The sequence below is a fragment of the Panthera leo genome, chromosome B3 (genome assembly GCF_018350215.1).
Source record: "Panthera leo isolate Ple1 chromosome B3, P.leo_Ple1_pat1.1, whole genome shotgun sequence".
Classification (NCBI taxonomy): domain Eukaryota; kingdom Metazoa; phylum Chordata; class Mammalia; order Carnivora; family Felidae; genus Panthera; species Panthera leo.
The window spans coordinates 45346034-45360324 of NC_056684.1; the positions used below are offsets into that span (position 1 = coordinate 45346034).

The window sequence follows — 14291 nt, forward strand, 5'->3', positions numbered from 1 at the left end:
GATGAAATCTGTCTCTGCTCCTCCTTGCTGCACAGACACCCACACCCTTGTGCTGGCCTTGGACAGTCCCGGGTGTGGCTTCTGAGAGGTAAGCTGATAACAGAGCTTCAGGAGACCACAGCCTGCTTTGCTGTTTACCCTGGGGCTTTTAATTCTCCTCACCCCCTCCTAAATTCCATCAGCCCAGCCCCATTGATCCTTTCCTGAAGTCCAAGGTGTGGGTCTTGAAAAGAAATGGCAGGGTGAGTTTCATGTCCTCTGCCAAGTGATGAAATGGAGTGAGACATGGGACTGAGTATTTTACCTTCACACCTGGAGCTATTCCGAGCCTTCAGCACCCTTGATGACGCTGATCCTCAATGTTGATCGTGTCTGCTCAGGAGGCCCACAGAACCCTCCTCTCCTATCAGCCTGCTTCTCTGTAGCCCAGGATCTCTCTGGATCTAGTAAACATGCCTTGTTTATACCCGAAAAGCTGCTAGAGCAATGCCTTTTGACTACATTTTGCCCTAGAGCAACATGGCATCAGTGTGCTATAGATCGGGCCAGATCAGGCAAGCAGAGGGTCCAGTTGTGCCCATGCCAAAAACAGAAGATTCTTGGAAGGCACTTCTCACTTCTGTACTTTGTTGTTCAGTGTTGGCTTGTGACTTTGGTGCTCAGGGGGTGCCCATCACCCCTGACCTCAACTTCTGGACTTAGTAGTCCCATGGCTAATCCATGACAAAGGCTGCCCGTGTCCCTGAGACACCCCTGATCACATTCCAGATCCTTCTCTTAGCACATCCTGAAACAGCACCCCTAAGTAGGAGATGACATATTAACACCTTACCTGTTGTGCCTCCACTTAAAATCCTACTCATTATACCCTTTTGGTGTTTCCACACGGACTTTAAAAACATATAGGTAGGGACACCTGGATGGCTCAGTCGGTTCACTGTCTGACTCTTGATTTGGGCTCAGGTCATGATCCCAGGGTCAGGGGCTTGAGCCCTGCATCTAGCTCTGTGCTGAGCATGGAACCTGCTTAAGATTCTCTCTCTCTCTCTCTCTCTCTCTCTCTGTCTCTCTCTCTCTCTGTCTCTCTCTCTCTCTGTCTCTCTGTCTCTCTCTCTCTCTCTGCCCCTCTCCCTCATTCACACATGCTCTCTCTCCAAAACAAAACAAAAAAAATATGTATACATATATGTAAGAAAAGAATTTCCTCAACCTTTTTGTAAATTGAATTTTCCCATTCAGATATGCCCAAACAGTTCATTTTCCAGAAAATTAAATAATATTAAAACATATTAAAAATATTATCTTAGGTTGTCGTACCACCACCATTTTGTGTGAAATAAATAATGCATCTTTTGCAATCAGTATAGAAAGATGCTGTAAATGATAGTGAGTCCTGGGAGACTATTTTTAATCCGAATGATATCAACTCTGCTATAGTCTGCTGGTAAGTCTCTGCATATTTATTTTTCCTCAGAACAACACTTAAATTAGGATTTCTTTCTTTCATGGTACAGAGCAATAGTTCATTTTATGTGTCAAGAAATTGTTCAGTTGCCCCCCCCCTTTTTATTTCCATAATTTTCAGACCCAAAATCAGGACACCTAGTCTGATAAGATTTTTTCTTGGTTTATTAATGAAAACCCTGTCTGTAGAGGTACAAACCCTAGATCATGTTTAGGTATTGAATAGATGGCCTTAATTGTGGAGAATAAAATTCCAAGAAACTGACCTTGCCCAAGGTCACAGAGGTAGAGCTTGTCCTTAAGCTCAAGTCTGTTGATTCTAATCAACGGCTGAATTACTGAGAGGAATTGCATTCCCCAACCTTTGTACTCGAAAACGGAGTGTTGACACCAAGGTCCCAGAAATGACTGTTAAGTGCTTGAGGATGTTGTCAAGCTGGCAGGCCCACAGCTGCAAAGAAAGACTGACATCAGTGTGAATCTTTATCGTTTGTTTGATTGAAGTATAGTGACAGAAGTCATACCAGCATTTGTCTTATGAAGGGATTTCAACCTTTTGATTCATTTTATTCTGTAGCATGAAATGTACTCATCCTGTGGTCAAGATTAGCCTTTTTTCCCTTGCTGGATGACAACGGACAATTAAGGAGAGCTGTCTTTAGGGGCAACTTCTCTTCCCTTTGATCACCAAGGTGGGGGCAATAGGAAAGCTTTGGAAACTTCTTTCTTCCTTGGGGCAGACTCTGGTCCCAGAACCCCTGGTCCCCCACTGATAGTTGCCACAGTGACATATACACCTAGTCCTGAGATGAGCCACCAGGCACTGCCCTACATGCTGGGGACGTGGCAGGGAACAGATGGGCTCCCAACGCTGTTTCCATGGCACTGAGCTTTCTCTGACTTGTGCAGGGCCCTGTTAGAGCCAGGCTGCTTGCTCTGCGGGCTCCCAGATGCTGGGCTTTGCATAAGGTGTCCTCCATACCAGTTATAGGTGTCTGCTTCATGTGCAGCTGAAAGAGACTGATGCAGCATGGATAGTAATAAAGCAATTACTGTTTCCAACAGCCGCTTACCTTATTATAAGAAGCAGTAGGTATGATGGTTAAACGCAAAGAATCAAGAGCCTGATGGCCTGGGATTGAAGCCCAGCTGTTGCAGCTGGGCAAGATACTTAACCTCTCTGTGCTTCAGTTTCCCTGCCTGGTAAGGTGGTGGGGATCAAATAAATGATCATGTATAAAATATTCAAAACAGTGCTGGTAGGTAATGAGAAGTAACGGTTGTGTAAGAAAATGTTCTCCCAAATCAGAGAGAGCCACCATTCTAGATTTCCTAGAGACTGAGAGGCAAAAAGAGCAGTGCTGGTAAATACTAGGAAGTGCTTCCCTAAAGAGAAAGGATAAATTGCAGGTGCCCAAGAGAGAATTACCTCCTCCACCTCAAGATGAGCCCTCACCCTGGGGGACCACTAAAATGTTCCACGTGTGGTTTGGAGGGTTTTCTGAGGGAAGGAGACTAGAGGAGGGGTCTTAGGACCCCTGATGAAAAGTGCAGGACATTCGGTAGAGTAGAGTAGTTTCTACTTGTGAAAACAAAACCTAAGCTCTCACCTGCTATCCAAAAGGGAATCTGGTCTTGCCATTGGAGATTTTCCACAACAGAGAACAATACATCTGGGAAATAGAAGGGCAGCCATTTAAATTCTGTTTGGCTAGACTTAAAATTAGTGGGAGAGGATCCAGAGAGAATGGCAGCCAGTTCCCCATGTATGGAACATGCACCATGATAAACGATGAGATGGGTATGGACAACCCCACAGTGTGAATTTTATTTTATTTTTAAGTTTATTTGTTTATTTTGGGGGAGAGAGAGACAGAGAGAGACAGAGAGAGAGAGAGAGGTAATGAGTGCAAGGGAGGGGCAGAGAGGGGGAGGGAGGGAGAGAATCCCTAGCAGTCTCTGCACTGTTAAGGCAGAGCCCAACGTGGGGCTTGAACTCACAAACCGGGAGATCATGACCTGAAACTTAACCTTGAGAGTCTTAACCCACTGAGCCACCCAGGTGCACCCCAAAGTGTGTATTTTAAATTGAACGTCTTTGTTATTATTTTAACACATACGGAAGAAATAAAGCTAGCATCCCAAACTAGTGATTTTATGGAGATGATTGTTTAGGATTTAGTCAAATTAAAAAGGGTAGTTCATAGAAAAATTTGAAGCATGGTTCTGGTGGAACTTGGGTAATGAAAAGTTGTGAAAGTAGTTAAGGGTTTAGGAAGCCCTGGAGTATAGCATCTGTGAATAAAGGTCACAACTCATTGTAATCCCTCCAAGGTCTATGTATGGGGGTGGGGCGGGAGAGGGGCAGGGACCTTACTGCTTCAAATGGTCTTAACACTGAAGGAACGTTTAGGTTGAAAGAGGTATAAATCAGAACATGCCTTTATAAATCGAAGAGGAAATTACCTTGCTGTTGCAAACATTTTCATAGCAAAGCCTCTAGAACTGGGCAGTCATCAACCCACTAGTAAAACAACCATGTAGTTCCTGAAATGACATTGATACATGGTATGATGCTTCCAGAATGATCTAAATCTTTATAATATTTTATATCTTTGACGGTATTAAACAGTGACTTAATATTTGTAAAGGGCATAGGATGGTGACTGGCCCCTTGTAAGTGTTATGTGCCATAAGTCATCAAGCCAAAAGATGCTACTGGTTGAAACAGAGTCATCATTATTTTATTTTTCCACTTTAAAAGAACCCAGAAAACAGTGGAACACCTGGGTGGCTCAGATAGTTAAGTTTTGGATGCTTGATTTCAGCTCAGGTTATGATCTTGTCGTTCGTGGGACTGAGCCCCGCGTTGGGCTCCGAGCTGACAGAGCAGGGCCTGCTTGGGATTCTCTCTCTCTCTCTCTCTCTCTCTCTCTCTCTCTCTTTTTCTGCCCCTCCCCAACTCTTGCGCACGTATCACGTGCACCTGCACACTGTCTCTTTCAAAATAAACATTTAAAAAAATAAATAAAAATTTAAAAAATTTTATTTAAAAAAAAAATTTTTTTTTTTAACATTTATTTATTTTTGAGACAGACAGAGAGAGAGAGCATGAACAGGGGAGGGTCAGAGGAAGAGGGAGACACAGAATCTGAAACAGGCTCCAGGCTCTGAGCTGTCAGCACAGAGCCTGACGCGGGGCTTGAACTCACGGACCGTGAGATCATGACCTGAGCCGAAGTCGGACGCCCAACCGACTGAGCCACCCAGGCGCCCCAAAAATTAAAAAAAAAATTTAAAAGCCAGAAGATAAAACCCACGGCCAGTTAAGCTGTGACACGATGCTGATTATAAAGACACATCCTGGGGCACCTAGCTGGCTCATCTGGTCAAGCGCAAGACTGTTGATCTTGGGGTCGTGTGTTAGAACCCCAGGTTGAGGATAAAGATTACCTAAAAATAAAGAGACACATCCTAATTTCAGAATATTAGACTATGAAAAAATGCATCTTGGAATTGCTGAACTGTATTAACTATTCATTTAAAACATCTTCGGTTGTTCCTTGATAAGAAAATAGTCCTTTGGAAGCAACATTTCAGGCCGACTAAATAAAAGAAAGGCCATTTCTTTTCCTGCTGGCGGCCTATTGCTGTTTAATGAAGAGTTGGGGTGTTGGCAGCTCAGTCAGAGAAGCGTGCACCTCTTGATCTCAAGCCCCAAACTGGGTGTAGAGATTACTAATAAACAAACAAACAAACAAACAAACTTTAATAAAAATAAAGAAGAGTTTACTATGGCTGCAACATGGAGTAGATGGCAAGAATTGGAGGTCTGAGCTGGCATGGAATAACAAAAATATGGAACACAGTGTCATGTGTGTGTGTGTGTATTTCATTTCACTTCACAAAGTGCTTTCATATGCCTTATTTGATATTTTTTCACTAAAAACAGATATATGTGTGTGTGTGTGTACATTTTATAAATATATGCTCAGTGGAAAAAGAAAGCCATACAGAAAGGACACTTAGAAATATAACACCTGCAGCATTTTAACAACCATTTTTCTGTACAGAGATATTGTATATAAAAATATCACGTATACATTTAAAACAGAATTTGGGCACTTTACCAACTCTCATTTTTTTTACAAACCTTTTTCCCCTCCCCCACTCAATGTTGTCTGCCTGGTGTGTACCATCCACAATTTGCCCCTGATCACGTCATCATGTAAGACCAACTCTACCTAGAGGCATTGGGGGTTGGTGTCATCGTCAGTCTTATTTGATCTTCGAGATCTTCATGGCAACCCCTGCGGGCAGTGTAATGTCAGGAACCTCCTTCTATTGAGCAGGCAGCTCGGAGGCCCAAGAGGCTGAGCGATTCGTGAGAGATATGTGGGTAAGTAGCACAGGATACTGGCTGGGAGGGCTTGTCTTCGAAGGCTGCCCATGACTTTTCTGAGATCAAGTTGGTCACAGATACAGCCATGCAACCCGAGACAGACCCAGTTCATGCCTCATGTTCCAGCTTTATTATTAACAACACTCCCTTCTGCACTCAGAGTGGCCCCGTTTGGATGATAAATTATGTCTGCTCTAGTCACTTCCAGAAGGTTGACTCAGGCCAACCCTGGCTAGAGACCGCTGGACCTAGTGATCCTGGAGCCAGCATCTATTGACATTTGACCTTGACGACGGTATTGGAAGTGAATTGTGGTGTAGCAGAAAGAACAAAGAAAAGGAAGTCAGCCCTGGCTCTTTGTCACAGAGATTAACTGATATCATGTATGTGGAAATGTTATACAAATTCTGAACTCTTGGTTAGGTCACATATACTTAATATGAATGAAACCAATGAGCATATCTTCTGTACTCTTTGAGGGCTGCCCATACTTTATGTCCCAAACCCCCAGTGTACTGTCCCTTCGCCCCTCCAAGCAACTTGGTACATTATAATCCTAGGACTCACTTTACCACTTGTAAAATACTGGCAAGGGATTATAGTGTTCATGACAGCAAGGCTGTGAGAATTAAATGAGATCATGTGAGAATATCACGTCTTTATGTGTTCAGTAAACGTAAGTTCCACTTACCCCAAGCGTTGAGGGAATGAGAGTATTTGTTGGCTATAGACTGCCTCAGCCCCACCCCACCCCCCACTCTTCCAGAAACACTTCTTTGCACTCTGTTTACTGCAGTTCAACATACCCACACATGCTTGCTTCAAACATACATGTTCACATTACTAAAGTAGTGGTGGGGGGGGTCTAAATTCCATGAAGTTGAAACCCATTGCAAGCCCAGTGTGGGTTTACAGTGCCCAGCTCAGAGGAAAAAATATTTAGGGTCGATGTTTTTTCCATCATTTGCAATAGAAGTGTTTCATTCCAGTCAAATAGCAGAACTGCAAAAGGTAGAAATCCTAGACAGTCAATTAAAAGATTAAAGTACAACAGAGAGCTCTGTTCCTTTCCTGTTATGACTCACTAGGACAGAAAAATCCCATTAAAAAAACAAGTCCCGTTGAACAACAGGCCAGAGCATTACCCATTGTCCGTTGTGCACAATAAGAATATGGTTTATCTGCCGGTTAGGGTGACACACTTGAAACATTGGGGTATTCGAGTCCCAGTTTTTTTTTGGAAATCAGATCTGCTGTCCTGTTGTGCTCATGGACCAGCTAACCATCACAGATGTGATAATATCTTTTCATCCAGGCAACATCTCTCAACCTACTTTTCAAATCTGGAAGCAGCACAGAACCCAGGCTTACAGTGATGATCCCACTTTGGGGAGAGCCCCATCAACACCCAACCCCACCTCCAGAAAATTCTCTAATATAGTGTCATCATTTTCCACATTTCTATTCATTTTATTATTTTACCAACACATGCATATAGGGTTAAAAAACAAAACAAAACTAAACTGCAGAAAAGTTTAAAATGGAAAGTAGAAGTCACCCTTGTCCCAAAAACCCGAGGCTTTCTTCCCAATGGAAACTTGTGTATTTTTCAAGAAAAGAAACACAAGTCTTTTAAAAAATTTAGGCAAATGCGGTCATTCTGTACTTCAATCCACATATAGGTTGCTATTTACATGAAAGTGGGTATTTGAAGATCTATGTCACCATGAGCAGATTCCTTTTGTTTTCTTTTATTTTATTAAAAAGATTTTAATGTTTATTTATTTTTGAGAGAGAGAGAGAGGCAGAGTGTGAGCAGGGGAGGGGCAGAGAGAGGAGACACAGAATCTGAAGCAGGCTCCAGGCTCTGAGCTGTCAGCATAGAGCCTGACGTGGGGCTCGAACCCATGAACCATGAGATCATGACCTGAGCCAAAGTTAGATGCTTAACCGACTGAGCCACCCAGGCACCCCAGCAGATTCCTTTTAATGACTGTCAGAACTCCTTTGTAGGGGCTGCCATATTCTCTTCCGGCCCCGAATCATGTGCCCACTTTCTCCAGCACGGACTTTGCGACTTTGCGACAGCAAGCAGGCCTGTACGTACATCATGGCATACATACTTGGTATATCTTGAGGTAAATTCCTAAAAATAATTGCTGGAACGAATAGAGTGTGAGTTTTATTTTTATTTAAGTCACTGTTTATATATTGGTCTGTGTGACTAGAATTTTGATACCTGTTCCCACATTGCTCTCTAAAAATACTGTGCAGGATACTCTTCCTGGAAGAGTAGAAGGTATTTATGATCACCCCCTCCCAGCCAGGCCCTGCCCAACACTAGGCCTATTGTATTTACACAGCACATTTAATGGCCTCCCTTTTCTGGGTGTCTGAAGGGAGTTGCAGGCTGTAGTTACCCAGTATATGGTCTCCTCCTCTCTCCTGGATGAACCAAAGAAGAAAAATGCTCACTGACACACTGGTGAGAATGTCTGCAGCACCATGGCTGTGGCAGGCAAGGGCTACCCCGGGGCTGACTGAAGGTAGGGTTTCAGGCTAGAATAATCCCTGCCTTTGTGACCTGCCTTACCTTTGCTCTTCCTGGTCTCCACCCTGGTAAACACACACCAGTTAGTGACACTCCACATTTTACAGATAGTCAGAGTCAGTGAGCAGGCTTCTTCCTCTGGGTTAGGGACTCCTATGTCTTGGTGCCGCGTCCTAAATGTGAGGAACAAACCAGGCCATTATGTGAACGTGGATATAGTCCACTTCCTAGAACTTGAGTGTGAATCCACTGCTTTTTTTTTTAATTATTTTGAGAGAGAGAGAGAGAGAGAGAGAGAGAGTGAGAGAGAGAGAGTGAGAGAGAGAGCGCATGTGTGAATGTGAGCAGGGGGAGGGGCACAGGAAAAGGGAAAGAGAATCCCAAGCAGGCTCCATGTTGTCAGTGCGGAATCATGAGATCATGTCATGAACTGTGAGATCATGACCTGAGCCGAAATCAGAAGTTGGATGTTTAAACAACTGAGCCACCCAGGCTCCCCTCCATTGCTTTTTAATAAACTGAGTCATCATTAGAAACCAAATATGGGCCCAAGAAAGTCTGCAGTCAATCCTTATCTAATGGGAAATATCTCACTCATAATTTATAATAGTTGTCAGGGCAAACAGTAACTTTTATCATCATCATCATCATCATTATTTTCATTTTTATTTCCTAGCTGGCATATCAGCAGCTACATTCCTTCCTTTGTACATGACACCACACTCTGCAAGGACTGTTGCAAGTGTAATTGCTAGGTACCCCTACTTGTTTAAAATGTTCCTGTTTTTAGTACGGGAACAAAAAGAAGTTGCCCACCCAAAAGAAGCCAACAGAAGAGAAGGAAGCTGACTCTTGTTGAGGGCATATCCTGACAAGCCAGGAGTTTGCCATCTGAGGAAAATGGCCCTCCTCAAACAGATAGGGAAGCCCCCATCGCTGTGCTTCCTCCTCCCAGCACGCATGGCAGCCAGTCCTTCCCATTCCCTCCCAGTCAGGAGTGGGAAGAAGAAGCAAAGGGGTCAAGGTTATTTGCGCCAGAAACACAATTCATGGTCTTGCAATCGTAGCACAGTAGTTTGTGGTCTGAAGGTCACTTTCAGCCTCTGCTTCTGGGAACATTGTCTAGGATTGTAAAATGATAATCATTTCCCACTGTGTTCCCCACTTGTTCCCTGTCCACAGCTATGTTCCAAGAAAGACATCTAGAAAAGTCATGCTATGATCAAACTCTGATGTCCCTGTAGATAAACAGAAAACAGTTTTCTGTTCCACTGTGGGGAACTTTCAATCTTCCCTGGGGTAGGGTGAGAGCCCATGCATCCATGTTTGGTTTCCAGTTTCCCTGATAAAGTTCTCACCCTGTGTTAGAACTGCCCAGACCGGCCCTACCCCAGCCCTAGCCCAACCCTAGCACAGCTTTCATTTACCTATCAGGTGCATTCTGGTCTTGTCCTTGACAATCCAAGCAGGTCAGTTGTCCCCCAAAGGTTCTGATTGCTCCCACCCTTTCCAGTTACCATTCCTCCCTCCCTCTACCTCCTCTGAATTTTTTTTTTTGGGGGGGGGTAGGGCAGGGAGGCAGTTATGGGGGAAGAGGAAGGAGAAAGGCATAGTAAGGTGGGGGGTGTTAAAGACAGAAAAGTTACAGTTAGAGACCTTGGGCAATTTACAGTTTTTTCATCAGTAAAATAGAGATGATAATATACAGAATGGGAGATAATTGTGAAAGTTAAATGGGTTCACATATCATTGCCTGGGGGAAGAAGGGACACAGAGGTGAAGGGGGGAACAGGTATTTGTGACCAAATGGATATAGGAAATACATCAAATAAAAAATAACTTGAGTGTTTTAGTCTTTGATACTAAGAGAAAGTAGTCATTAACAAAGATTATAGGTCTTTTTAATGATGGAATCAGTTTTGGAGACAGTCTATCCTTCTGTGGCCATCTTAAACTTAACAGGTGTAAATATCCAGTCAAGTCACTGGGGAGGCCATGTGGAGAAACCGTGATGTCTGAATGAGTTCATAATCATAGAGTTGGGTTCACTCATTGCCTTTACTGTAAACTAATTGGGAAGTCCGTTTGCTTCTACATAGCATGGGAATGTCAACCCCTCTCTCGTAGAGTTGATTCCAATAGTAAGAGGAGCGGCCACCACAAATCAGATGGCTGATTGCTTTGCTTCTGGTAACTGCCCAGTCTCATTGTTGGTTCCTTACCCTTTTATAGGTAGAGGTCTGGAGACCCAGACATGGGACTCTTCAGTGTCAAGGGATGTTTGAGACTATGAGAGTCAATGAACTCCACAAGGAGCCCTGTTTTACTGAGGAATAACTGCCATCAGAAGGAGGACACTGCCTCTGAAATGGGACAGATCTAGCCATCTATCACTCTGCAGTGAGACAGAAAAGACAGTTGGATTGGATACAAAGGCCAACTTGGGTTACCTTGAGAAGGCAGTTTCTGTGGACCAGTACCAACACATAGACTATGACACAGAACCCCTCCACTTCTTGTCCTTTGCAGAAGTTAAATAACAGCTTGTTACTACCCCTTCTGTATTATTAAACTGTGCTTACATTTTTCAAAAAGAAAATAAAATTTTTGGCCTCTTTTAAGTAGGTGAATATTTATCGGGGTTAAAAGGAAACAAACATACCTAACAGTTAGTTACTCTGAGGCCTTAGTTTTCTATGCAGAATAGTTTTTGTGAGTGCCCAGAAGAATGATCAAGAAAAGAAGGGAGGGCAGAGGCAGGGCAGCAGTGGCCGGGAATCTTCATGTGGTTGGAAGTAGACTGTGGCCATTTGATTGAGATCCAGTGAGTCATGCTGCAGCCAGTGCCTTTTCTCTCTTTCTGCTTTGCCACAAGGGGAAGAAGGTGTGGTGAGGTCTGTGGTAGTTTTGTAGAACTGATGCTGCATGTGGTTCTGCAAAAGCCAAATATATCCTATAAACAGTCCCTCTGGAAGGCAGCACGGATGCTAAGGCTTCCAGAGGTCTTTTCTGGAGCTTGAGCCCATGGCACTGGTACACCTTTCCTATGGTAGGTCTTTCCTGGCTGGTTTTCAAAACTGCTTTTGCCGGAGCCTCTTAGAATTGCTCTTATGAAGGACCCATGACTCCTACAGAGAAAACGTTAAACAATTTGTATTTATTTTTTAATGTTTATTTATTTTTGAGGGAGAGAGAGAGAGCACAAGCGAGGAGGAGCAGAGAGAGGGAAATGGAGAATCCCAGGCAGGCTCAGCACTGTCAGCACAGAGACTGATGTGGGGCTCACGCTCACGAGTTGTGAGATCCTGAACTGAACAGAAATCAAGAGTCAGACGTTTAACTGACTGAGCCACCCAGGTGCCCCAAATTATACAATTTTTAAAAGTGAAATTTAAAATGGTATTTATCTGGTTTCCTTCCACCTCCCTTCTCTTGAAGAATCTTTTCTCATTCCAGTTTTGACATCTGAGCATGTGGCCTTTCTAGATAACCCTTATTCAGAATTTTTCTCTCCTTTATCTAAACTCCCCAAAAAGCGAACTCCCAGGAAGGGGGCAGGAACTGTCTCACTCAGGTCAATGCTCACCACACTTGTGCAGCACATGACATCTTCAGTAGGATGCATGAAGGTTGTGAAGGGAAGGAAGGATCTTCTAGTATCTTGTCATGTATCATTTGCCATTATCTCATGTATATTAGATTCTTGCCCTAGTGAATGTAGATTATAATGGATAGCCCTCCTTGCCTCGTCTTCTCTGGCAATTCAACATATTTTAGATCCACTACCAATGGCACCTTCTCCAGGAAATTATTTCTGTCTTTCCTCGGACCAAAAAGTCTTCCACCTTCCTGAAACACCCATTTGACATGTGTTTACGTATTGACTGTTGTGTGAATTACTTCCGTCAATTGCTAGGTGTCCTTCAATGGACATGAGGTTCCCAAGTGCAACCACCGTGGTGCTCCCATCTGCAGGACTTGGCACATAGCTAAACATATGGGGGATCCCACTACAGAAGTGCCGAGTGAAAGAAGTCCTGCAGGCCACAGGGTGTTCAGAGGCCACCCCTGGTGTTAGGTTGTAAACCCAGTAAACCTACAAGGGCTATAGCTTCATCTCTCCAAGGAGGCCACGGGGCTGGATGAGGTCCTCCTGTCCACAGCATGTTCTATAATCACGTTCAGGCTGTCTTATCCATTTCCTTGTTTACGTAGCAGTGATCAGCCATCAAAACGTAGCTTATCTAGAGGGGCCCGAGGGACTCAGTTAGTTGAGTGTTCAGCTCAGGTCATGATCTCACAGTTCATAGGTTCGAGCCCCGCATCTAGCTCTGTGCTGAAGCTTGGAGCCTGGAGCCTGGAGCCTGCTTCAGATTCTGTGTCTCCCTCTCTCTCTGCCCCTCCCCCCTCTGGTGCGCTTGCTCTCTCTCTCTCACTCAAAAATAAATGAACATTAAAAAAAAATTTTTTTTTTAATGTAGCTTATCTTCTGAATCTTGGAGGCCAATATTACATTGACAGTGATAAGTTTTTGGAGGGAGAATGATTTAGATGATTTGAGAAATTACAATATGACCTAGCCATTGTGTGATACATATTGCTTCTGCTTCTGAGCTCTGTCATATAATTTGCAAAACAAATCCAGAAAGTTTCTCTTCCATTGCTTATTTTATTGTTACTTCTACAGAACGATAAGGTTGAGGAATTATTGGAGACCATTGAATCATTTATTGTGTTATACTCTAGATACTCTTCAGCACTTGATGTGTGTTTTTTTTATTCAATCCTTACAGCAACTCTATGGAGTGGGTCTTAATTTCTCCCAGTTTACAAATGAGAAAAGAGAAGCTTCCGTGATACAGTGAGCCTAGATGACTTTTCCCCACTTCTCTTAGTTTGTAGGTGGCCAACCTGCAATGTGAATCCAGAGCTATTGCTAAAAAATCTTTGTTCTGCTCGTTCTGCTTCATTTGATATGAAGAAGATATGGGAACTTAGTGATTTTTTTTTTTTTACACTGGGAGAAAATAAACCATCCTAAGAACTGTGTGTTTTATGTTCACAGGGAAGCAAAGGTGCCTACCGGTACCACTGGCAGAGCCACAATGTTAAGCACAGTGGTGTGGATGACATGGTCCTGCTCTCCAAGATCACAGAGAACGCCATCGTGGAGAATCTAAAGAAGAGATACATGGATGACTACATTTTTGTATCCTTTATGAGCTTCTTTGGGCTTTTCTGAGTAAGATGACCATATCCCCAGGAAAAGGTGGCTGGTTCCTAGTGTGAGAAGATCCATCTGAAATTCTGAATGGACACGAGGTCCTCGAGTCATTTTCACCATTTCAGAACGCGGTTTTGTTCTTTTCTGCCCCTTTGTTGAGGTTGTGGGAAGGGCACAGGTGATACTAAATTATTTTCCTGGCATTTCACAAAATAAAGATGCAGCCAGTATTCGTCTGTTTCAGTTGATGGCACTGTACCTTTGACGTGCTTTAGCCAGGCACGTGGCATCTAAAACCTCCGCCGTTCCTAGGGAAAGTCCAGGTCTGCAGAGAATTCTGTCCATAGATCTCCTTAATTGCAAAGCAGACAGTTCAGTCCGGACCTAAAAGGTTTTAAAAAGATTGCCTCATGCAAAAAATATGCAATTTTGCCAGTTTATCTGCATTCTTATGTTTACTAATGGAAACATGAGATGGGAAGATCAACTATTGAAAATGTCTGACATTCTTGAGTTGTTCTTTATGTTTCAATTTTAGCTTGCCAGATGCCATTTTTTATAGGGCTTTAAAAAATTCAGAATGGAAATTTGATTTAAATGTGTGTTGGCTTCATTATACACAGAGAACTGTGATATTTGCCTAAGTTCGT

General features: G+C 43.3%; 1 protein-coding gene across 1 annotated transcript in view; it reads left to right on the plus strand.

The window, feature by feature from the left end:
• MYO1E (myosin IE) overlaps positions 1-14291 on the plus strand; it is a 214086-nt gene that overhangs the window by 69834 nt on the left and 129961 nt on the right. Inside the window, exon 2 of the mRNA XM_042941875.1 lies at positions 13483-13626. Coding sequence (XP_042797809.1) covers positions 13483-13626 — 144 coding nt within the window. The remainder of the gene's footprint in view (positions 1-13482; positions 13627-14291) is intronic.